We start from the raw sequence: 25,045 nt of genomic DNA on the forward strand, positions 1-25,045 counted from the left end.
TCCTTGATAGATTATGAAGAAGTAAAATATTTTTATATAAACGTCTAAAATAGGGTCTAACAGCGATCAGTGATGACTTAGATAAGTAAAGCATACCTGTAGCTTCTTGAAACCTCATGTCTTGTTAAAAACCATCTATGGCACATATGTTAAAACTCAAGTATACCGTTTGTAAGATTATTTTATTCACTAAGAGACCATTTTCCTTCCTCAAGATACCTATGTTGCATCTTGAATTCTAGTGTATATGTGTTTAGGGTAAGATAACGTTTGTTATATATGCTTTGATATAAGTAAAAACATCAGTGCTAGTCTTTCGGTAGAGGGTTGTATAGTATAATGGATCTCCATTAAAAGCAAAGATGGATTCATTTTAATGTTGCTAACCTGGTGTACGCAGAAGATTGCTGTCATAAGCAACTACCAGCTTCTCTTGTAATTGCATATCTCAAAAGGGAATTTTACTAGAAGATGTTTACTTCAAATATATAGGGCAGTAATAGAAATATTGTACTTGCAAAGAAAATATTTGAGTCGGGTCTCGTTTTGGCACTTGTGGAATTTTTTTATTTTATGTATTTTATATTCTTAGTGTATGTATCATTATCTTCAATAACACAAATAGTCACTCTTATTATTTAATGTATTCTTTTCTAAATGTTCTTTAGGAGAATTAATAAGATACTGTGATGATAGACTACCAGATAAACACGTTGTTGATCTTTTGAAAAGATGTTTTTCTTACCCTTCAGCTATCTGTAGGAAATAACTTCAAATTTATTTTTAGTACCATGGCATTATGGTATCTCTCTTCTGTATTGTTTACCTTATCTTTTGAAGAAGGTAGTGTTTATACTTTCCAACATTGCTTTTAAATTTATCAGGCTGTATTTTAAACCTTCAGAGGAACAAGTATTTATTGTACTCTTTATAGGAATCATAAATGACATCTCAAAGTGCTCTGTAAATAGAACTTTGGGGCATTTGGAGATATATATATATTTTAGGGTTTGGTAGGAAACTACAGTCGTTCAAAAGACTGGGAGCCACTCTTCCTTGTCTCTCCTCCTTACAATACAGTTTAAAGTGCTCTAGTACAGATAGAAAATTCGTGCAGCCTGAAGTTGAATAGGAGGCTGTGTATGTGTATTTCTTTATCTGTTAATGTATTATGCCTTATCCTGTATATTTCATGGCATTTACAGGAAATAATAACATTTAATTTTAGTTTTTGAGTGCAGAAACAGAAATTAATGCTCTCAAAGCAACCATCTGAGCCTCTGCCTGTCAAAACCTTTCCTTCAGCAGTTAAATGTTTAAAGGAAAACATTTGTTCTTCATATAGCATGACCCTTTATACCACCGTAACAGAGGACTTTCCGAAGTGGCGTTGAAGATGCATTTCACAGTATCCTGAATTTTGTCAGACTAGTCAAGAAATAAAAATTGGGAGTGTCTCACTTGAGAATTTCTTGCAACCAGTTAGGTGATGTTTCCAGGCAGGGTTTCAAGTAATATGGCTTATCCTAAATGCGGTGCTGATGACTTAGTCCAGGCCCAGCCCAAAAAGTGGCTTATAAAATAGAGATAGCACTCTGAATGGCACTCATAGGTTGACTTGTAGTGCGTTCTTGGAAGAATAGTAAAATACGTTCTTTGTGATTGCTGCTGGCTAACAGTCAAGCAGCCTAATTCTGCACCAGCTATGGTGTTTAAATGGTGGGTAAGATTTTTGCAGAGAAGGATAGATTGCTGCTGTTGTTTTCAAGCATACATCTGAGACAGAAGGTCATAAATACCTGAGCAAAGAGATGTAGAAAATAAACTGTTCTTGGCCACTGGAGCTCATCTCCTAAAGGAACTTTCAGGGAGAGTGTTCCTTTGACTGTATTTAAGGGCTGAAGTAATTGCTGTCATCTGAAATACTTAACTTCAGACCAATAATCTTTCATCTTGTTCAACTTAAATTTTAACGTTTTTCAAAGACCTACTGTCAGACAGGAGATGGATCAGAATAGATGGCATATTCTGTGGCAGTGAAGTAGTTGAGTGATATCAATACATTGAGAGATTTAATGGGAAAGGGAAGCATGGAAGTCACCTAGGTGCATGTGAAAAGTCTACAATATGTGAAATATGACAGTTTTTTCTTAATGTTGTTATCTTCACTTTGGATGTATGTTCCTATTTGGATTTGAGTCTGAAAAAATCGGACAAAATATTTCCTGAACCTTCTAGGGAGATTTGAAATGTATTCAGGCTTCTATTTGTATCGAGACTCAGATTTGGAGGAGCTTGTCCTATTTTGGCCTCTTGGAAGTTACCTGAGTTATTACTGTCACTAGTGTGAATAAATAAATGCTTTTATTGCACTGCCTTATCCACCCTTTTCAGATTGAGTGTGTAAGTGTGTTAACTGTAACATAGGAAAAGAAACTTCTTTATAAACTCTGATGCGTTCCTCTTAAAGTATAGTCTCAGCAAATTGTGAAAAATCACTGAAGCAATTGTCAAGCGTAAAACAGACACGAGTGATGCAATTCAATACAGAAATAGGTCTTTAATGTGGATGTGAAATTAATTTTATTTTTATGAAAGTGTAGAAACAAAACCAACAAATGGATTTTATGACTTACTGTGGATTATCAAGTTGAAACTGAAAAGAGTATAATTAATACCATTAATAAAAGAAATACCATACAAAGGGAAATGTTCCTGGTTCTGAATATATAGAGATTAGGCTGATAAAGCTCTCTGCCATTTTTAAAATTCCTAACATTTTAGACCTAACTAGGAACTCTTCCAGTTCATGGGAGAAATTTTAGTCCAAGATTTGAGATTTGGCTCCCTAAAACTAATATGATCTACTAAGATATTTGGCTGGTTTTCTAGTATATTAAATGTTGAACTTTAAGCAATTGAGAGAGTATTGCGTTTGTATTACTACTTTTTTGGAAGGGAATAATCTTCTAACCTTGCAAAAGGGAAATTATATTATTTTTATTTTGGGCTTTTTTTGTTGTTTTTGCAGGAACACCAAGACAGTATACTTGGGAATACAATGCAAACTGTAATCGCCTTACTGAATAACATAGTTGCTAACAAAAGCATGAACATGATGTTACTCTTTAAAGAAGGTACGTCATCTTTAATTATTCTCCTTACTATAGATGTTTCCCAGTCTGTTGTAATGTCTGGCACTGTGTGAAACTGTAGACTCGTGTGTATTTATATTTTATAGTGGTTGTTAGATAATTGTATTTTAACTGACTGGTATTCCTCATCACTTTATCTACCTACCTTATTGATTTGATTCTAAATTTAACTTTTAGAAAGCTGTTCCTCCAAGAAAATATGGTTACCAAAGAATTACAGACTGAAAGTTACGTTATGCCCATGAAGAACAGCTTTGGAAAGGAGGGGGCTAGAGCTCTGACCGAAACAGTGCAGGGAGCAGGCAGAGACAGCCTCTGCAAGTTAGTTCTTTCTCACTGCTCAAACCTGTGAAAGGATGTTGTAGAATATTTCTGCACTTCTTAAAGAACTAGCTTCTGTTCCAGTCCAGTGATGTAGTCTGATAGGGTAGAGCCCAAATTTACTGTGAAGTCTTAGTCTACAAACCATTCCATGTCTTCATTTCACTATGTTTTATTATAGAAGCTCCTTTTATTTAGAAATTGGTTCTGGTTTACAAAATGAAGAGAAAGTTCCTGCTGTTGAAAATCTGTATAAATTCAAAAACTTGTTTAGAAATATACACACTGATAACGTTACTTTTGTTTATCATTAGTGAGTGACATCCAGCAATGCAGATCTACACTTCTCTTTATACTATTGATATAGAATAAATCAAAGACCTAGACTACTGGCATAGCAGTATATAGCATGCTCCAGAAAGAAAAGGAAGAAATTTGCGTAGAGAGGCAGTGAAGAGACAGCTAAGTCTCTTGTGAAGCCAAGAGTTGAGAGAAAACCTTCTAAAACTCCCTAGGAAAAGACTGGGTAAGGTGCAAGGGGGAAAATTCATCAGTGTAGCTTTTCTATAGTCATGGCATCAGAGAAGGAGCCAGATCAGACATAGTATGATTAATGACTTAAGTATACACACTGATGATGATGAGTGAATTTGAAGAATTGGATCTGCCTTAGATATGCAATTAAAAAAAAAAAAATCAGAATACATACCAGCCTAAAACTCCATCAATATTGGTAGTAGTGGTCATGTCCTCGTTTTGGTAATTCCCTTAGCAGTTAAAGCACTCACCCAGAAAGCAGGATTGCTGAATTCCTGTTCCATTTTACTATGAAGGGATTGAATGGACAATGCCATCATTCAGGAGATGAACTGGAACTTGACATTGTAGCTAATGACATACTCCTTTCTTCTTTTTCGAACGGATCCATTCTGAAGTTAGTGGTGTGAGAACAGGGCCAGAAGAAAAGAAAGAAGAGGAAAAGATGACTGAATTGGAGAGGGATGGTTCATAGGATTCTGCTTCTTTGGTTATTTCTCACAAAGTGCCTGTCACACTTAGAACTGCTTGGGGCTTCTTTGGGTTTAGCCGTATGTGCTGCTTTTGGGGCACATCTGCTCTGCGCCGGGCAAAATTCTAAGCTAGCACTGACCTGAGCTGCAACAGGATAACCTATTAAAACTACACAATGACACGCAAAGAAGTTGACTCAAGTTCCACAAGTACTGTAACCACGTAATTGGCATGCCTTACTCCAAGTAATATGCTTTGCCTTTCTGCATGGCAAATTAGGTGCAAAACTGTTTAACATGGCAAAACTGCATCCATTCCCTAAATATTTCCCCTTTATTGTCTCACAGAGCAAACTCCTGTGTACTTTTTATGCTGCTGATAGTATATCAGTGCTCTTTCACTTCTCATATGTTCCAAAATTAAAATTAAAATGCATCTCTTCCATCATGCTAGTTTCCAAATCAAGGAAGTAGGGTAGGAACATTATTAAAGTCTTTTATCTTTTCCTTGTGCTATGTCATAAATGATTCCAGTAATATTTTCAGACTGTTAGTGATTGGATAACACTAACATGGGCTCACTGAGTTTCAGCATCCTGACTAGGAAAAAGAGCGCAGCAGCCAAAAATAATTTATCTCAAGTAATATGTCCTCATCTTCTCTCATCCCTTTTCCCCATTGGCTGATCTTGAGAGTACTGAAAACCTGGATTTCAGCCAGTGCTTTGTTGATTAAGGGCCTAATTGTCAGGTAAAGAGCTGCTGAAATTTGATTTGCAAGAATGTTATGAAGGTGTCGATCTTGTATCTGTAGACTGTAAAATTTTCTTTGAATGAAAAAGAGAGAAAAGTTATTCCACTCAAACTGGAGGGCTTCTTATCCTTTTTATTACCAACTGTAAATATTTTCCTGTAGTGAACACTATATACCTTAAACTTCCTCTGCCACTATCTTTGATATTCAGCTTTCATTTTTGAATGATTTTTTGTGTGATAGAGGAGAACATGATCTAGTAAAATGGAAACTAAGCTACCTCTTGCAGAAAAGGATCCTGGAGTCCAAATACAGAAGTTGAACATGAGTCAGCAGTGTACCATTGCAGTAATAAAGGCAAAAGAGGGCTGTGATAAGAAAGAATAACTGGAAGGTTGAGGAAAGTGGCGATTCTTCTCTATTCAGCACTCATGAGATTTCATCTAGAACACAGTGTCTGATTTTGAGCTCCAAACTGTAAGACATTGACAGACAGGAGCAAGCCCAGAGGAGGGCAATCACGATGTTTAGGAGGGCGGACCACATGGTGTGTGTCTTTTCAGCCTGTACCATTACATTAATTTAATCCTTGCCAAGTGCAGAACTTTGTATTTACCTGTGTTAAACTTTAAGAGGTTTCTGGCAACCCATTTTTTGAGCTCTTCACCTTCTTGAGCTGTTTCTGAGTGTTAGCTCAGTTCTTCATCGCGTCAACGGCTTGCCTCATTTCAATGTCATCTGCAAGTTTGCTGAAGGTGCATGTTATTCCATCTTATTAACACTCTGTGTCCATGCTGTTAATGAAGGCATTCAACATTCATGACCTATTCTGCTATCTTAAAAAAAAAATAAATGCTGAAGAAAGACTATTGTGGGTCATCAGTTTCCTTTATTTCCCCATTACAGCGTGATAATTAATTCATGTGTATATGAAGCTTTAGAAATTAAAAACCCTAAATACCTGCTAAACATTTGTTTCCAACAGTCCAGACGTTAGAAATGAGGATTTCTTTCTGATTCTGTGTATGCCTTTCTTCAGCTGCCAATAAGCAGTATTTTTGCAGACTGATCATTTAGAGACCCTTGTTACTGTTCCCTTTTGTGCCTGTTATCCTTCAGAACTCTCTCCTGCTCAAAGGAGTTGTATTAGGTGATAGATTTTTTTAGTGAGTTGTAGCTTACGTGTTGAACTTTCCCCTTTCTCAAGGAAATCTTGCATGATGGCACTTGATTCATTAGTACTTCTGTGATTTCATATTAATAAAAATGATACGGTTGTGCATTTCAGCAATTTGCATACAGGGTGGATTGCTTAGCATTAATTTCTCTCTTCCCTGGACTCTGTCCTTTTGTGTGACAATACATCAGACATGTAATGATAACCACTTTTAAAGTTTAAAGGTGAAATGGAGAATAACATATGGAACTAAAGTTGCAGAGGGAATTTAAAATGGCCTGTACTTATCAGCTATTAAACATTTGTTCTGTTAACATTAATGACAATTTCCACTTAATAATCAGAGGGTAATAATATGATTCAGTTTAATTACTGAGACTGGAATTCAGTGAGGAAACATGGATTAATGTAGAGTCTCTTGTGAATAGTTAAGGTGAGATGCTAAACAGCCAAGACAATACTGGTCATCTTTAGCATGGTCTTCTAAGAATGCGAGACTTCCCCTCTTTCTGTCTGTCTTGGCTTCTGTCTTCCAGTCTCTTTCTTTCCTCCCTTTCCCCATCTTTTGAAATCACTGGACAATTTTAAGTTAACTTGAGAGAGCACAGAAGTCCAAATATACAAAGTATGTTTTTATTCTATAATAACCAATATCTCAGGAAAGGAGAGAGACCCAATTTAGTGCCATAGCTTAGGGAAAGGCAATAGTATGAGCTTATCAATTAAATGTTCCTGGCTAATATACAGCAAGCAGAATAGTACAATACATGATGCACACAAAATATAGATATATGTACTTATACATTTACAGAAAGAAAGGAATTTTAATACCTCAATTTTCCAAATTACAAAATTTTTAAAAGCATTAAGTTTGCAGCCTATTATCTTGGACCATCCCTATGGAAATTAGATTGCAAAAATGCCAAAGATGTCATTTCACCTTCATGTAGGAACTAAAGAATGTAAATGTGAGAGCAGCATCATTCTTGAACAGTTTTCCTTCTCTTATACAGTTATGACATGATCAAAGTGGAGCTAACTGGTCTGAATTTATGACCTGGATTATAATAGTTCTTACTGATGGAGTTGAAACAGTCTCATCTGTGAATTCTTTTCCATTAGCATTTATTAGATTAAATTATAAAGCATAAAACTTGTACTCTTATATAGTATCCTCAGGTCTACTAATAGGCCTGTAAAGATCTATTAATTGGTATATCTGCCTGGTCTCTTCTGTATTCACTTCCCATTTGGTTTCTAGGATATCTGCAGTCTTCTGGTTTAGGTCTGTAGCCACCGAGTTCAACAGTGTGTTGGTTGGTGCCTAAGGAGGGTACCTACGTAATAAGTGCTTGGGAAGAACTACCACTAGAGTACATGCTTATAGTTGGGTGACACAGGACAAAGCAATGCAAAGGTTTCGGAAACAGGGAAAGGGATTCATCAGTGATGATGATGGCAATTTATTACCATGGAAGTAGACAGGTCATCAGTGGTGATGATGGCAACTTATTACCATGGAAGTAGGCAGGAATATAGGATGCAAATCTGTGGGAAATGGGGTATTGTTAGTTCTGCTGATCGTCAAACAACCAGCTGAGTATTACTTTGTGCTTGTCGTATTAAAAGGGTTAACATTTGGTGACTATAAAATGAACACAAGTTTCTGGGTGCTGGAAACATCAGCTCTTCAGCAAGTGTTGTAGGAGTACAGTAGGTGATCATCTGTTTCTATAGATAGGCATTAGGGCAGTCTACTGAAAAGGCATTGTCTGTCTTAGACACGTTGGGTCTATTGACAAGCATTGACATACTGACCACTTTACTGTGCAAGACTGCTTAATTATGTAGAACTTAATAAGTAATAAATGGCTGAGTGCATCACAGCACTTAATGTAGTAGAAGTCTTGTACGCTAGTACAATTCACAGATATAGGAACTCTTTATTTTGCCTTCAGGTTTTTTGTCACTTTTGTTTCTGTTCTTGTGTTTCTGCGTTTTTCTGTTAGTTTGTTGTTCAAGTAGTTTGTACAAATTAAAAATAGGAAATGTTAAATCATCTTAATTATCTGTAGTTAGCAGTGCTTTCAAACTTGGAGTCCTGTTTGCCCCCAGGTCATATTCAAAGGCAAAGAAATTCTTCATTTTAACTGTTGCATCATGTGCATTTTGCTTGTAGGAACAGTTTGGACGTAGTATGTCAGAGTGTAGAGAAATGCATTTTAAAGGCTTCCACTGCTTCATCAGGATCCTCATTCTGAAGAAATGATCAAAATGGGTTTTTGGAAAATAGATCTTATAGACTGCAAGGGATAACTTCTGACAGTGTGTCTGCAGCTATTTATTCCTGATAATGCCTTAAATGTATTATGTTTATATAAACACCTATTTTCAGAATGTATTAAAAAATAATTCTAAGTAATTCTGTCTTTAGGAAAGGTTTCCACTGCTGTTCAAAGCTGATCTAGTAAATTATTTGCGGCCCAGTATTACTTACGAATGAGATTACATTTTTAGGTTTTTTGAAATCTCATTATGCTCCATAAATGGTTTATCAGTTATTTTTTTTCATGGTGGTCTTATAAGGAGGTGATTTATATATAAAGTTCAATAGAGTCATGTTGCATTGAATGACCTTTTCCAGGCCCTACTGCTGTGATCCTGTGTTTGCCTACTATCCCTAAGTAGCCACTGTTAGCAGTGTAAGCAGAGATGTTTGAATGTTTAAAAACAGTTTCTGTTATATGGTACAACAAATCCTAAACTTTATTGCTTATGCGTTAATGCTGTTAAATCTCAAGAACTAAGGTAAAAGTGAAATTGTGGGGTTTAGAACAATAAAAATAGTCTTTGTGTAAAAAATGCAACAGCTATTAGTAGTACATGGTACTTCGAGCAATTTGTATAAAACTGAAGTTCCTAGGGAAGGACTTCGTGGAAATGTAGAACGTCAGCTACAGCAGTTATATTCAATACCATGTTAAGAAAGCATTCTAGGTGCTTAAAGCAGGGACAATTATTAAAAAGGAAGAGATCTGCAATAAACTTTAGTCAGATCATCATAACTCATTTGCACCTCATGAAAGAAAGATCAGCCTTCATGGGTGAGGTATCCTTATTCATCTTGTGGTCCACTGCTTTAACTTTTACTCAAATGTCAAGAGATTAATTAGATTTCAAATGTCTTTGTGTGTCATATTGTTAAAGTCTATTAAATATTGCATATCCAAAAAGTGGCACTCATGAGACCAACATCCAACTTTAACCTTTTTCTTGGTGGGTAGGGTGGGGAAAGTGTGTCAGTCTTTTGCATACACAGGTCTTTAACATAATGATAGGTGAATGACAATGAATTCTGAGCTCTCTAGATAGACCCCAAAGGTTTCTAACTTACCTAAATCTTTGGAGGTTATTCCTCTCTACCTTTCACTTCCTCCCAGATAATTGTATTTCAGCTTCAGTCTCCCAAAGACATTTGATTATGCTGCCCATAGCACACTTTTTCAGAACAGCTTCCAGCTTCATAGCCAGCTCTCTCTCACCTGGTAAATCGTCAATGTCCATGAAATTAGGCAGTAGACAGCACTAACTTGGCAGCTCAGATCTTCCTCCATGCTGCACCCACCCGCGCAGCAATCTGAACTTCTGTAGGACACCGAGAAGACGACGGTGTGACATTTCATGGGACTTTGATGTTAGGAATGCGAGTTGTTGGAGTAGCTGGCTTCAAAGTTGCAAGATTTTCTTCCAAGATGAGAGGAACTAACTAACTATAAGATAGTGATCAAGAGGAGGACCGTGGATTAGTCACACAGGAGAAGTCTGCTTGCAAAGGCAAGGCAGTAGTTATAAAAGCCTATAGAATACATTACTTAAACTAATATGCCCTTAAGAAAAAAACCCAAACAAACTATAAACACAGACTTAGTCTGTGAAGAAATCGGACATACCTTCAGGCTGGTTCTGAAGCCATTTGCTCATTCCTTAGTAGTTGCTATTTATTCCTAGGAGGAGTTTTCTGCAAAACTTTAACAGGACGTGATATAGGAATATTTGCTCAGTGACTGAAGATAGAAGATATGTTGTTTCATGGCAGTACTTTATACCTGCTTATTGCACGTCACCCTAAGCAAATATAAAGCTTAGTTCATATGCAACATACTGTGATTCTGAATGGAAATACTGGCAGGGAGCGTAAGTTAGGGACATCAATATGGACAAGAACCTAAAACCAATTTTTCTGTATTTAATCAATGTTTAGAAACAAAATGCTCTCAGTTAAATAAATGTGAAGTAAGGAATTATTTTAAAAGACGGAAAATAAATGCAGACAGGCTTGTGACATCCTCTCTGAGTGGCTGCAGATGTTGCTTCTGGATGTGACAGGGAAGGTCCCTCGGTTGGGAGGTGCACACCTCGCAGCCTCTGCCGTGCGGGACATGAGTCTTTCGCGGCTCCCTGCCAGCGCTGTAGTGGTTAGCTCGGCTCTTGGGCCCAGGGGTGTCTCTATGAACATCTAACGGTAGTAGTCTGGTGTCACTGTCTGTGTTGGAATTACAGCTTCTATGAGAAGTCAGTGGTGGTTGAGCCTGAAGAAGTCTCTTCTGTGATGTTATGAAGTTCAGAATGTTTTTTAACAGTATTAAGACATGTTTTTCTGACCCAAAATGCCAGTCACTCAAGTGGAAGTGTGTAACATCACATGGGTAAACTTAGAAGTCTGATACCACAAAAGATAAGTGGGAATAGTGTCAAAATAGCATGGTAGTAGTGAAGTCTTTGAGGAAAAAATAACCTGTGTCATCCTGTGATATTCAACAATACAGCCATCTGAAAAGGATGAAAATAGAAACGGTAATTGCTGTGAGAAACAGTTATGCCATTCAAGTAGAAGCAAGCTCGTTGTTGAGAGCCGTACCCATTAGGCACAAAATGTCACAGCACGCTTGCTAAGACTTCAAAGGATGAAATAAGTTAATAAAGGCTCAACAGGTTGTTACACCTTGTCTCGCTAGTGCTGTACTGTAGCAGGACTGGCCTTTTCTGGGGCTGGAGTGGCCTTCCTGGCACTCTCCCTGTGGCTGGCAAAGCAGACCATCTGGCAGCATAGCTGCCTGCTTCCACTGCCTATGGATATCCCGGTTTAACACCCAAGCCGTTCTTTGTGCTCTCCTTCCAGTGCTTATGCAGAAGTTTCCCCAAGAGTCTGAGCCAGCCTGTTACTGTGTACGCAGGCTCCACTACTCCCAGCCCAGTCACCTGGGTAGAAAATGTGCAGGCTGTCCACAACCCAGTGTCAGGAGACGGAGACCCGTGCTCCTATTGTGTGGGCCCTGTCGAGATAGGGGAGACAGGGTATGGAACACAGCCTTCAAACACACACAGGCTTACAGTTCTTTCAGAGCTAGGACTACCTCGTAATTAAATAACCTGAGCTGTAGTACCAGCTGACTTGGCTCAGTGCAGTCATTTGAAGCCAGGATTGCTGGAGTCAGGTAGCTGTGCTGACAGAACACGAAGGCTCCGTTGATCTAGGTTGTACTAATGACAAGTATTAGGCAAGGCACTTTTAGTGTGACCTGAGGTAACAGCATGATCACAGTGTGATGGATTCCAGCTCAAAGATCCCAGTGGTACGGCTGAAAATCATGGATAGCTCAAAGTAGAACAAGCATCCATGCAAACAAAACAAAACATATGCTGGAGCCACTTAATGAGAAGGATAATAACATCTGAGGTGAAAAGTCTGTGGTTACGTTTTCGAGATTTAATCAGATGTGGCATTATTGATATGGCCAGATGATAGCAGATTAGAGAGTCTGCTGGTCAAAGTTATCCTAACACTTATGTGGAAAACAGTTGACCTAGCAGAGTCGGTTGAAGGCTACATGATTTGATCTGGTCATAGATGCAAAACTAGATTTACTATCGTATAACATCCTGACCTCTGTTTGATCATGTAAGTATAAATACACTAGGACCGTCTTGGACAGTTGCAATTTACTAGTTGTCAGCTCTCATTTCTGTTGTGAACTTAATTGATGAATAACGCAGGATGTTACAGGAAACAGCGGCATAGATTCAGTTTTGTTGTAATAACCAGCAGCAAATTCCGCTTAGTGGATACTCTAGCCTTTGATTTTGTTCTTTGGTCTAGTTCTAACAATTGTAAAACACTGTAATTTGAAAATCCAGGTATTTGTACTCTGTAAGTTTTCATCCTATGGAAGGCTGGTGTAAACAAACCAAGAGGAGTAGCAGCAATAAATATTTAATACGTTTTCTTACAGAGCTTGACTTTTCAGTAGGGAAATGTATAGCGTTTTTAGCCTTATTCTTCACTGAATGTATGTGGGAACAGTAGTCAACTGTTTTATTTCTGCAATTTAAAACTGAAAACTTCAGAGAATTTTCTGAAGCCAAGGTTCATTGGTCCTTATCGCTCTCAGTCCAGGGACACTTGAAGGCCTAGCCAGAGCAATTAGTGCTGCTAACGTTGCTCAAAGCTGTTGAATGCTGTCAATTTGTGACAACGGTTTCGGGCTGTATCTGCATTCTGAGGCTGTTCATATCTGGTCTGTACAGGTTTTGTCAAAAAGGCAGATCTCAAAGTTTGAATGTGGTCTCTCAAGGATTTTGGTAGAAGGGAAAGTTGATCCCAAAGCAGAAGGACATTAAGATATTTGAAGTAGATAAACAGGGCTTAATCTTGTGTGACAGGGAGTCTATTATTAAAATAGCAATCACTTTAGAAGAATTTCTATTCTAAATTAAACCCAGGATATAAATTCCCCTTGTATTTTATCACATGGTAATTGTTGCAGGCTTGATCTTTCTGAGCAGCAAGTCAAAAGTCTTTATTGGATCTTTACTGACTCTGAATCTTACTGAATGCAAAGAATTCCTAATCTGACAGAAATAACAGATTTTAATCCGGTGAAGAACTTTTGGTCTAGTTTTTGTCATTAATTTGAGGACTTCATGCAGCCTGTGTTTTTCTAAAAATCATACACTCTATATTAATTCACAACATGCAAGCAGAAGTTCTTCCATGTATCTGTGAGGCAACAACCACTAATAACTCAGGCTAGTTTTAAAGGAGGTTTTGGAGACTGTTGCTTCTCAAAGAGTAAGGTGTCCTGTTAGATATTCTTGTTCCTCATGCAGATCATTAAAACCTACTGTTTGGAAAGTCCTTCTAATCACATCTAACTTCTGTCTGAGAAAACCAAGAGATTTTATTTTAGTTGACACCTTGTAAGGGGTGAAATAGGGTGTATCAGGATGTGAATTGAAGTATAGCATGCTGTAGAATTACTGTGCTTTATAAAATGGACTGCAAGCTTTAATGTGTCTCTGACATATGGAGAAAAATATATAACTGAAAAGCTGCTGTAGAATTTGCTTAATAACAGTAACAATAGTCAATCCAGACAATGTGATTTTTTTTTTAATTTTTCTTTTTGTGATGGAAAGTCTATGCTTGCAAGTACTGCACAGTTGACATATTTAAGCAAAAATGCTTAAATCCGTATGAGAAGAATGCAAGTTATGTGTTTAATATATATGCACAATTGGGGACAGACATATTTGACATGTATACCCCATGAAGTCACTGTATTACCTCCACGTCCGTCTCCATCCCTCCCCAGGTCATCCAGCCAGCAGGGTCATTTGAGTGTGGGAATCTGCATCAAGCAGACTCGGGTGGGTTAATGCAAGAGACCTGTTGGAGCAGTTTAAAGCAGCCCAGCACAACTTGTCAGGGGAGACAGGGAGTGCTCACAGCCTCTCTGTCTCACGCATGCACACTCGCACACAGTTGTAGGGGTGGTAACCTCCAGCGCTGATCACTAGTAACACCTGGGAAGAGCTAAAACTTGTGTTTGCTGTCAGCAAAGCTGTTCACAACATGAACATCTGCCAGGCATCCTTAGCCTTGTGCTCTACTGTACCATCAGCTGGGATGACAGCACCTGCCTTTACATGCGTCAAGGGCCTTCTACTCCCTGATTAACAAAAAAGCAGCCTATTTGTGATGTACATAACATATGCATTAATGACAAAACTGACAGGGATACTTATGACTCTGCTGGGTATTAAATTTCATCTCCGAAGAGCAAAAGTTTAATTTAAACAAATAATTAAAAAAGAAATGTTTCTTTTATGTCCAGTCTCACAAGCTGCCTGGTATGAGCATTGAAGTTTGTGTGTACATCTTCAGTGGATCCTACCTTTCTGTTATGTTTTTCACTGATCTTTTTGTAGTAAATGTCCAATTATTCTCAACTACTTACAAAACATAAGAAACAGATAGCATTTCTAGAGACTGTGCTGCCGACAGCATGGTATCCAAACGAATCAAACCTGACTGCTGAAATGAGACACTATTAATGTCTTATCAACACTGTGAATAGATCTCTGAACATCATTACAGTCCATAGTTATGTAGTATTTGCTCATATAAATCTTGGATATTTTTTTTTCCTGATAGAACTAGAAAGCATTTCGATGTTCTTACGATTATCTTCTGAAGAAAGTTACCTTCTGATCCTTCATTCTATCCCCATTGAACAAGTTTGTGTTCGTGTTCAGCGAATTATAGTCCTAGGAATGAGGATCATCTCAGTAAATCTTGTCTAGAACAAAATCTCCTGCCTTCAGAACTTTGATGCTACATACCCAAGTGTGCTGTGAACTTAGTTTCAAACAGCTTGGATATCTTTCTGAATTAATTGTAGTATGGTTGAGTCAATCTGACACATAAACTTGATTTCAGTTGAAATTTTGTCACAAGAACTTCTAGCAAGGTTCTAAGATGGGAAACTATTTTCTTTTTTTTTTTTTAGTTCACCCCCCCTCACCATTTCCAAAAGCAGCAGCAGATCAGGAACTCTCAAGGGATCAGTGATTATACCTTCCGAAATACTCCTTTTCTGCGCATATCATTCTAACCCCATCTTTTCATACAGAACAACCACAGGCTCGCCTAGTTGGTATAATTTGTTGTATTTTACTTTTTTTTGTATTGACCAGTCAAGCATGTTCAACAGTATGTGCTTTTATTATTCCTAAATTGTTCAAGCTGCATTTTTACCATCTTGTATTACACTGAGATACTTTCTTTTTTTTCAATGAGAGAATCCACTTGGTTTTCTATCTTTTAGTTGGCTGTTCTATACACCTGTTGGTCTTAATCACCTACATGTTTGTTCCATACATTAAATTTGAAAAGAAAGTAGATTTCTGTGTTGGCAGGACTCTTTTGGCTGAGAAGAGTTTGACATGGTTCCGTGGGGAGTCATTAGTTCTGCGCTTTCTTCACAAGTGAAAGATGCCACCTACAAACTGCCTTCTAACAATAACCGCTAAACGTTACCAGTCCCAAAAAAAGGGAAGCAGAGCTATGTCGTGCTCTATCTAACTCACAGCAGAAAAATCTTTGAGAAAAATCACTGAGAATGTCAGGTGCCCACACTCAAGATAACATAGTACTTCCCAGTCTACTTTCAACCTAGTTGTAGTAAAGGTGATAACTGGCTTTGCATCCCTGGTTGTCGTAATCCTCACCACATCCCTTCCCCTGCGTGTGAGGGCAGGGCTGCCTGCTCGGGCACCCGCGGTGAGTGCCCTCCCTGCCACATGTGTAGGAAGAGCTAAGCCACAGACCCTTCCCACAAAGAGAAGCTCTGGGAAGCCTTGACCACTGCGGTGTGACAAACCCAAAGGAGATATTTGTTCCTCAAACCTAGCGACTCTCTATTCAATCACAAAATGCCCAGTCACCATCCCAGTACTAGGAATAGACTATCCAATATGTGCAGAATTGTCATCTTTAGATGCTGTTCACTGTTAAGATCAGAATAGAAAATAATTTTCAGGGCAGCAGTTGTGCAATTGGTGCGTTCGACAGCCCTGTCATTTTCTTTCCACTTGATCTGACATTCATAACTCACCAAATCTTAAAATCAGTGCTGATCTAATTTTTTATCCTAGTTTATTCTGCCCTTGGTAATGTTATAGTAGCAACACAAAAAGTTCCTAAGACATAAACAGTAACAAATATTAAACAAAAATAGCAATAGAAGCAACAAACCTCTTAAATAATGCCATTACCCTAAAGGTACCATTTGCTTTGTTGCCTATTTTCGGATGTTCAAAACAGGAAACCTTGAGTAGTAGGGCTGTGATGCAAAGAATGCAAATTAAATCCCAGCTTTATGTAGGTAAATAAGGTTTTATGAAGAATCCTTATGACACGATGGATTATCTTAAGTGCTTAGGTACTGAGGACCTAATTCATGTGTGAAAGAATCTACCAGACTACAGACCTGTGTTTCTTTCAATATTCTTGAGTTTTATCATTAACATTAAAAGATTATGAAATATGTTTTCTCGTTAGTCTGGTGATATAATTTCTAGTTCCCAATATGTTATTATTTTGAGTCTTTTTTAAAAAAAAAAAAGGCGAAACCCCCAAGCAGGTCCATGCTGTAAGTACAAGAAGGAAGAAAAGTCTAGTGAATGTATATTTGGTAATATCCCTGGGGAGTCAGTTGTGTAGGTGTGATACAAATGGGAAAAACAGCTCTCCAGAGAGCAACACGTAGAAAGGAACAAAGAGAAACCTTTTTACTGGGCTGAGGGCTTTGCTGCTGGCTGCGTGGCGGCATTGTTCGGAGGAAGTGCCCCTACTCTAACATTTTCTTCGGCTGGAAGCAGACAGGTTTGTTGAATGCTCTAATTGCTGGTAGGCATGAAAGGATTGCCTAGAAGATTGCTTTCTAGGCTGTCTTTTGATGTTTCGTATGATTTGGAAGCAAAGATTTCTTTTCCTTTATCCATCTTGCTAATAGGTGAGAATAAAATATCTCCTCTCAGCTTTCATTGCAGAAGGTATCATGGCACATTCTGTCCGATTAGCTGTATCATGGGCCAAAAGACTCCTTTTATCTTTTGAAAAGATTTGTAAAACATAAGCAAGTCCACATTCATAAAGCACTATTAGCGACGTGTTCGGTTCATTGCAGGGGTCTCTGGGCAGGAGAACACTCTGCTGTGAACACTAGGTTTGTCAAATGCTGTAGCACTGTGGCTAGGAATTTTGGTTACAATCCTTTTAATACGTATTGTGAGTCTTGGACTGCAATTAGAACAGGTTCTTTGTTTAATTCCAGTTCTGTTAATTTATAAACTCAATATTTTTAACACAAAACCCAAGTTTTGCTTTACTTTTCTGCAAAATTTGAATAGCAGAGAACTACATTGAGGCTTGATATTTTGAAGACCCTCCTTTTACAAATAAATATAAGGCACGACTAGCGTACTATGAAGTATTGTAATAAATTTAAACTATAACTATAGCTATAAGTGATATGAAGTGATATATTTTAATTGTTTGCTGAAATTTGCAAATTGAGTAACAAAAAAAAAAAATCTATAATAAGTTAAACCATAAGTTTTTACTTAATTCTCTTAATAAGAAATGCCTAGCTGAAAGAAATTATAGTGCGTTACTTTAACCCACGTAAACTGTCACTAACACTTTTCTCTTGAGAAAATGGACTATTGCCAACATACTTGGAACTACCAGATTACTTAAAAATAGGTAGCCTTTCTCAGTAAAACGATCTTCCTTGATTTAATTGTGTTTAGCTCTCCTCTATGATACAGAACTCAGATTCACATCCACCACTTCTGAAGTTGAGAAGTGCATGGGGTGTGCCTCTGGAATCAGAGCTTCTTTTACTTTCTAATGAAGGGTTGAGAATTACTGCGTAAGAAACTTATGTCTGTTAAATATTACTCAGAAATACATTGTCTGAAACTTTTTAATATAGGCTTTATTGTAAACTAAGGCGAATGTGGTTCTTGAATCATTTGTAAAGTTTGGGAGAAGACCTTCAATGTATCCTCTGAAACCTAGAGATGCATATGCAATTTTTATATGATGATTTACTGAATTATGAATAAAGTTTCCTTTTTTCTAGAACTGCATCCTCTTTTTTCAAACTATCTGGTTTGGGATTCAGTTTTTTTGGAATGCTAGGATGTGTCGGTCTTGATCTTTATAGCTACCTTTTGAGTAAACTGGTTACAGTGTCAGTGGCCAAGGCCTTTAAACTTCTGAATTTTGTCGTGGTCACTGTAAATTATACCAGTTTCCCAGCTTTCTCTTCTGAGGACAAGGAATGTGTATTTTGTCTTGTGGTCTAAGCAAGGAGTATATTTACATGTCTACAATTGTGGCCTCCAATTTTCATTTTGTTGTGACACAACATTTTAAAGAGCATGTCTGGAACTTTATTTACTTGGACAAGAGGTCAGTCTGGTTTTTTTATCTGTGGAACCAAGCGTTTATCAGGTTTCTGTATGAATCATGCAGCATGTTAGGGAACATTTTGCACCAGCGTTTTGTTTTAGATGTCTTTGTTATAAAGTTTTGATGTGTTAAATTTTCCAAAGGTCTTTGAAGGCCAGGAAAAGTGTGTTGGTGGGTTTTTTTCCCCCCAAATTTCCAAATTTAACATGCATATCTTTGTATGTATAACTCTGTGTGAGCATGTATCCACCTATATAAAATCCACTAATTCTGATGTTTTAGTTAACAAAGTAAATGTGAATTTTGTGGTGTATTTCAGGTGTTTGGATGCAGGATTGCTAATACACGTACCCTTAGGATTTAAATACTTCAAGGGAATAAAATCTAGGCAATTATATTCATGTTTCAATGGGTAAGGAGAAGGTTGAGCATTCGGTTCACCTCCCTGTTCATCAAACAGCAGAAATGAGGCAGTTGTGAGAGTCAGGCTGGTACAACCAAGGGAATAAACAAGTCGTCCTCTTCAAAGTTGAAAGGGAAAGGATTGCAGATCAGTCATGGATCCTGTTGTTTCGTTCACTACTAGTCATTTCCACTGAGTGCTATAATGCAGAGAGGATTGCTGCCTAAAAAATTCTTGATGATGACCCATATAATGCCTTCATCTGAAAGCCACCTTCTCGACATTAATCTCCAAGTCACTGCCTTAAGAGCTACATGTAAACCATCTAGAAATAATAGGGTGACTCATTCATTTTGATGTGGCTGTGGGTTTTGTGGTCGTATACAGGGAGAAACAGAGTGTACTTGGAGATATCCCTGCAGGCAGTTTTGCAGACATCACTTTGATAGGGACCAACTCTTACTGAACTGTTTTCTTAGGTTTATTCTAATTTAGCCTGGTGAAAAAAGGCATAGAATAACCATGAGTTTTGTATCGGGTAGACATACAATTATGTCTGGTTTTTTTCTTCTTAGTGGGTATTGGTGACATCACTTAAATGTGTCTATGCACGCTATCTTAGTTTTGTATGAAGTGTTCAGAACTGCAGCAGAAATTGTACTTTAAAAAAGGAGAAGGAAATTAAATGTGTGAGATTAGACTGATGTAATTTTGAGTTTGATTTTTGCAGACAAAACTCCAGGAAATTCAAAGCTTAGCCTGAGCTGTAGTCCATCAATCAAACTGTTGTGAAAGAATAATGCTACTAATCATAAAAACACAAAAGATGTGAGATATGAGAAGAGTGCAAGTCTTAATGATCCTGACCCTTAACTGTATGCTAAATGAATGGTTTTGTATTTAATTTCCCGAGGAAAATATTAAAGGTGATGGAGGAAGTATTAAAGGGGAGGAAAATATTTCGTGGAAGTTCAGTTAATTGATGAGGCATCTTTCAAAGCCAAAATAGTTCAACACCCCACAGATTTGACTACTCTCAAAAGCTGAATGGTGTAATTATGTATTGTATTCTACAGTGTCTCATTTTAATCTTGTACTGATGTTTGTAAAAATATATACAATTTTTAAAGGAGAACTTATAAAAGCAGTCTTTTTACTTAGGTGAAATCAGTGAGATATTTCAGTCATTTTTGGCAGTCATGGGGACTAGAATCTAATATACTAATATACTACAATGTTACTATGTATGTGCACCCAGGTCACAGTATGGCTAATTGCTAGATTAAAGGAAGATAGTTTACAAATGTAATTATGTTCTTGGTGAGGAACAAAATATCTTTCATTCCTTATGAAACTCTGAAAGAAAAAGATTAAGATCAAATATAATGAACTCAGTCACTTTGTATTTGAAAGTAGGAAAGATTCTGAATTGAATCAGTGTTGCCTTGAAATGGATTATATTTTTTTCTGATACGTCAATTGATTTGTGGGTTAAGCAAGCTATGGGAGCTGATGTTATTAAATTCCCAAGGAGCTTAAAAAAACCCTTCAAAACAAGAAGGTATTTTCAGAACTTTTTACTACCATCAGTCAAACAAATCTTAATAACATTTTAGGTGTAGTATTCAGTATTTCATTTACAATGCTCTTCTAAATATATTTTATGTTAAGCATAATATTGTTCAATTCTACAATTAAAGCATATGGGGAAGGTTGTAACCGGCAGACTAGTTAAGAAAGAAAACTTTAGGCTCTGACCTTGATGTGTCATTTTGTAACAGCCTGGAGAAATTGCTTAATTCTTGTGACCAGGAGTGTTGTGAAGGAGACTTGTGTACCAGCATGCTATAGAAAGGTTTAGGATTCAAAGTATGTCTCTATTTAATGAATGTTACATAATTTTCCATGAGGTTAGCAAATTTGATTTTATCAGTTTAATTCTCTTATGAGCTGCTCCAAACAGAATAGGGGAGGAGGTAATTATAATAATGGAGAAAAAGAGGAAATTTAATAAATATTTACAATGTATGTGAAACTTGGTTTTATCCTAATCTATTATTTTTAACTAAGCTACCTTCCACATTGTTCCTTTCCTGATAGTCTGTTTCTTTTTTTTGTCTCACTTTCTGTGTAGGACTGTCTCATCATATCCGTAATCTCCTAATAGAAACTGTGGCTCTGTACTTGGAAGCAGATGATAAAAGCAGCACCAAGACAGCAAATGCACTGCTGCTGTCCTTGCTTGACATCTTGCACTGCATGTTGATGTATACAGCAAACATTGTGCGCCAGACTTTGCAGGTATGGAATTTATTTCCTGGGGTCATCACTATCTTAAACGGTTTTTCAGATAACTTCCTGGTATCCTAATAATGAAATTCCCACTATTCTGATTTTATTGAAGTTTTAGTGTGGTGGAAAGAGAAAAGTATGTATTTTTCAACTTCATGTCACTGTTTCTTGTGGTCACCTGGCTAGACTAGCTATACTAGCCTCACTGTGTGCTGGAAACACAGATCCTAGGTGACTGTTTTGTTTCTGTACTCCATTAAGTAGCTTAATTCAACATTTGCTTGCTGATGGTTCACAACATTTTTCTTCCGTTCATTTTAAAAGACAAAGATTACTCCATAAAAAACCAACATCTTTTTATTACACATCATATGTGATTACTGTACTTGAAAAGCATATGTAACTTTTGCACGTGCACTGACAAAAGCATTTCCCCTCTTATGCTGCTCAATTTGTCTTCCAAGTTTCTGATTGAACCACTGCAAACCATGGCATTAGTAGGATATCCTCCTCCTTAACAATGAAGCACAAAAGATACTGTTCAAAGAAATTGTACACAATTCTCTTAAAAACAAAACAAGGAATAGCATTAATCTTTTTTTAGACATGAATTTCTAAGTTAGTCGAGTGGAAGTAACTTCTGTGTTTAGGCTGCAAACAGCACCACGTACCCTTCATGTTAGGTTTTTGACGTTCTTGGGATTATCCACTGAAGAACAGAGAAGTCTATTAGGTCCAATATATCTGGAGAACAGAAATTCAAAAGTTTGCAGCCAGGTTGTATTGTCTTTCAGGACAGGGCTTCTTTAGTCTGAAAAGGTCCTCCTCTGTGGGTGGGTTGGTTGGGTTTTTTTGTTTGTTTGGTTGGGTTTTTTAAGAAAGTTTAATGTATGAAGTAGGTGTTGAAAATTGAGCCCTTTTTTCCTTTCTTCTCTACACAGATTTACATAATCAGTTATGTTGTCAACCAGGTATTTCACTGAGAAGTGGGAGGTTTTTCAATTTTTGGAAAAAACTTAGTTTAGAACTGGTGGTACAATACCTTGTCTTTTTTGAGTCCTCTTAGCAGGTTCTGTAATGGGTTTCTCGTCTTAGAATCACTTTGTAAATCAAATTTTGTAGGGTAATTTCTGATTGTCATATTGCTGGCATCATTCCATGTAATCATAGAGAGCTAAATTATGTGCTTACACTCCGTGCAACAGTGGTGAGGCCAGATATAAGGAAAGAGGATCTTGCACATGGATTGGTAATATTAGTGAAACTGATGATTTTTATTTAGATGCAAAATTAAATCTATACATTCAAAGCCAAATTCTGTTCTGGCTTTACATGAATACATCAGTTGATTGATGCACTAAAACTCCAGCTCCGTTTTTTTCCAACTCTAGTCAAAGTAATCTGCTTTGCTCTGGAAGGCTAACGGGTAACAGGAGGCAGCTTGGAAACTGAGTTTTGAAGCATAGCTCTGTCCTGTCCCCCCGTAAAACTGATTTTATGGTGGTGATACTTGTCTTGGCATACTTGTTTTGACAGTACTCGTCACTAGGCCCCTGTGGCTTCTGCAGCTGCCTCAGTACACAGGCCCTGTTGAATGATAGCCATTAGTTGTGACTGCTATTTGCTGCGCATCTACATAATATTCTGCTATTCACATGTCGCTAAATGCATCACTAGTGATAACAAATATTCTTGGACTGTTTTTATAGGGATCTTCTGTATAAGATGCCTTCTAAAACAAAACTTGAAAAAGAGAGTAAAATTTTCTCATGTTATCCATTTTTGAGAATTAAGTTGACTTTTACAGATAGTACTACCTCCACTTGAATCCTTTTTATTTAAGCTTTCTATATGTAAAGTGATAACCTTATCCAGCTGCATAGGCAAAACATGACACCACTTTTCCTTTGCATTTCAGTACTTTATGCTGAATGGTGCTGATAACTGTATCCAGCTTCATTCAAGAGTTTGCTCTCTGTGGTCCAAGTGCTTGTGTTTTAATGGAAATGGTACAAAGGTTCAGATTAATTTCCGTATCGTTTTGGAGCAGTTTCATCATATCATGTTCCCCAGATGATCCACAGTAGCTGAAAGTAATTTGCAATCTCCATTTGAGAAGTGAACTGTTTAGTCACTTACTGTAGGTTTAAGTGTGGTGTAGTGTGTGTCCTTTATATACATGTATAAAGTATATTTCCTTTATTGATATCGTTCATTCTCTTTCCAAAGACACTAAATATATAGAAATTAAAGAAAGTAGCCAAACATCCCTGATGGAGGATGTCTGTCTTCTCATCCAAGCACTAACCAGAAAAAGCTGGTTTAAATTTTGCTGAAGCAAAGGTGGCTTACTTCCCTTTCTTGATTAATATAAACACTTCATTTTTTTGTCTTCTCTGCGCTATGTCTTTCTGCCCATCTTGGACTTGAGCAATCCGGGTCATTGTGGTGAGTCTCAGTGAGGGACAGACCAACATTTCTTATTACCTGGAGAAACAGCTCTTCAGATCTCTTTTATTTCAAAATTCTTTCCAGAAGAAAGGCATTATTCTTTCAACTCATCAGTATCAGCAGTGGAGCTTCAGCAGTAGCATCTCCTGTCTCAGGGGACTTGCTCCTGTCTTCACTTAACCAAACAAAAATCCTCAGATATTACACTTGGATTATGGTTTTAGGATTGAGCTTTAAACAGAACAAATACAAAATTATTTTTAAATGTGTTCTTTAGACAAAGTGTTTACATTTTCTTCTAGCAGCTTGACTGTATAGGGTCATGGTCCAAAGCTGATGCAAGATAATGAAGTGAAATGAAGAATCTTGCAAGTAGAGTGTTCTGTGTCTTGGGGCAGGGATGGGTCATATGTAGCACTGCCTAGGATGGCAGTGTGTTTTGATGAGGAAGGATGACAATGGTCAGAATTACAAGTAGTAACAGATCTTATCACAGGCTTTGGTCACTTGAAGATTTTATTATCCCTATTTCAAAAATAATTTACATTATTATAATATGTTATGAATATTTTGGGATATAAAGTGAGTCAGAAGGGCGAAACTGGACACTGTTTTTGAGAATCCTAACTTTTCAGTCACCTTGATTTTCTTGGTTTGAGTTGCACTTAAAATTGTTCCTGGTAAAGGAAAAGAAAAATAGTTGAACTTTAATGTTAAAATAGGCATATCATGTTGAAAGAGAAACAAATACATAAAACATTTATGGCTTTATCTTCTGCCTATACAGTTTATAGCATTTTGCTGAATAAATGTCATGTAGGTCAGTATATTCAGCCTGTGCAGAATGGGCACGACAGCATGAGTCCTTTTTGCTTCATGCTTATTGTTACAGATACAGAGAGCATAACTGCCCATTGAGAGCCAAGGAATACTTAATTAGACAAGAGGGTGTAAGTCTTCTTCAAACTTCTGTTCAAACTTCGACAACCTAATAGACCTAATTTGTTTCTCATAACAGAACAGTCACCAAGGTTGCTTTTTATTTTTTCTCATCTTATTAAGGCACAGAAATCTGGCACAGGAGGGGACATGCAGGCAGCTGAAGACCTTCTGCTTATCAATAAACCCCTGACGGACCTAATTAGCCTGCTTATTCAACTG

The 25,045-nt window shown here is 37.3% G+C and overlaps 1 protein-coding gene across 1 annotated transcript; it reads left to right on the top strand.

Moving 5' to 3' along the window:
• Positions 1–3,031: 3,031 nt before the first annotated feature.
• On the top strand, positions 3,032–25,045 carry LOC104164273 (serine/threonine-protein kinase ULK4-like; the record flags this gene model as incomplete). The annotated part of the gene is made up of 3 exons (XM_009703591.1): positions 3,032–3,137; positions 21,276–21,442; positions 24,947–25,045. Coding segments are annotated over 3 exons (372 nt in total), but the record flags the coding sequence as incomplete, so codon positions are not given.

The sequence above is a fragment of the Cariama cristata genome, unplaced genomic scaffold, assembly GCF_000690535.1.
Source record: "Cariama cristata isolate BGI_N322 unplaced genomic scaffold, ASM69053v1 scaffold9830, whole genome shotgun sequence".
NCBI classification, from domain to species: domain Eukaryota; kingdom Metazoa; phylum Chordata; class Aves; order Cariamiformes; family Cariamidae; genus Cariama; species Cariama cristata.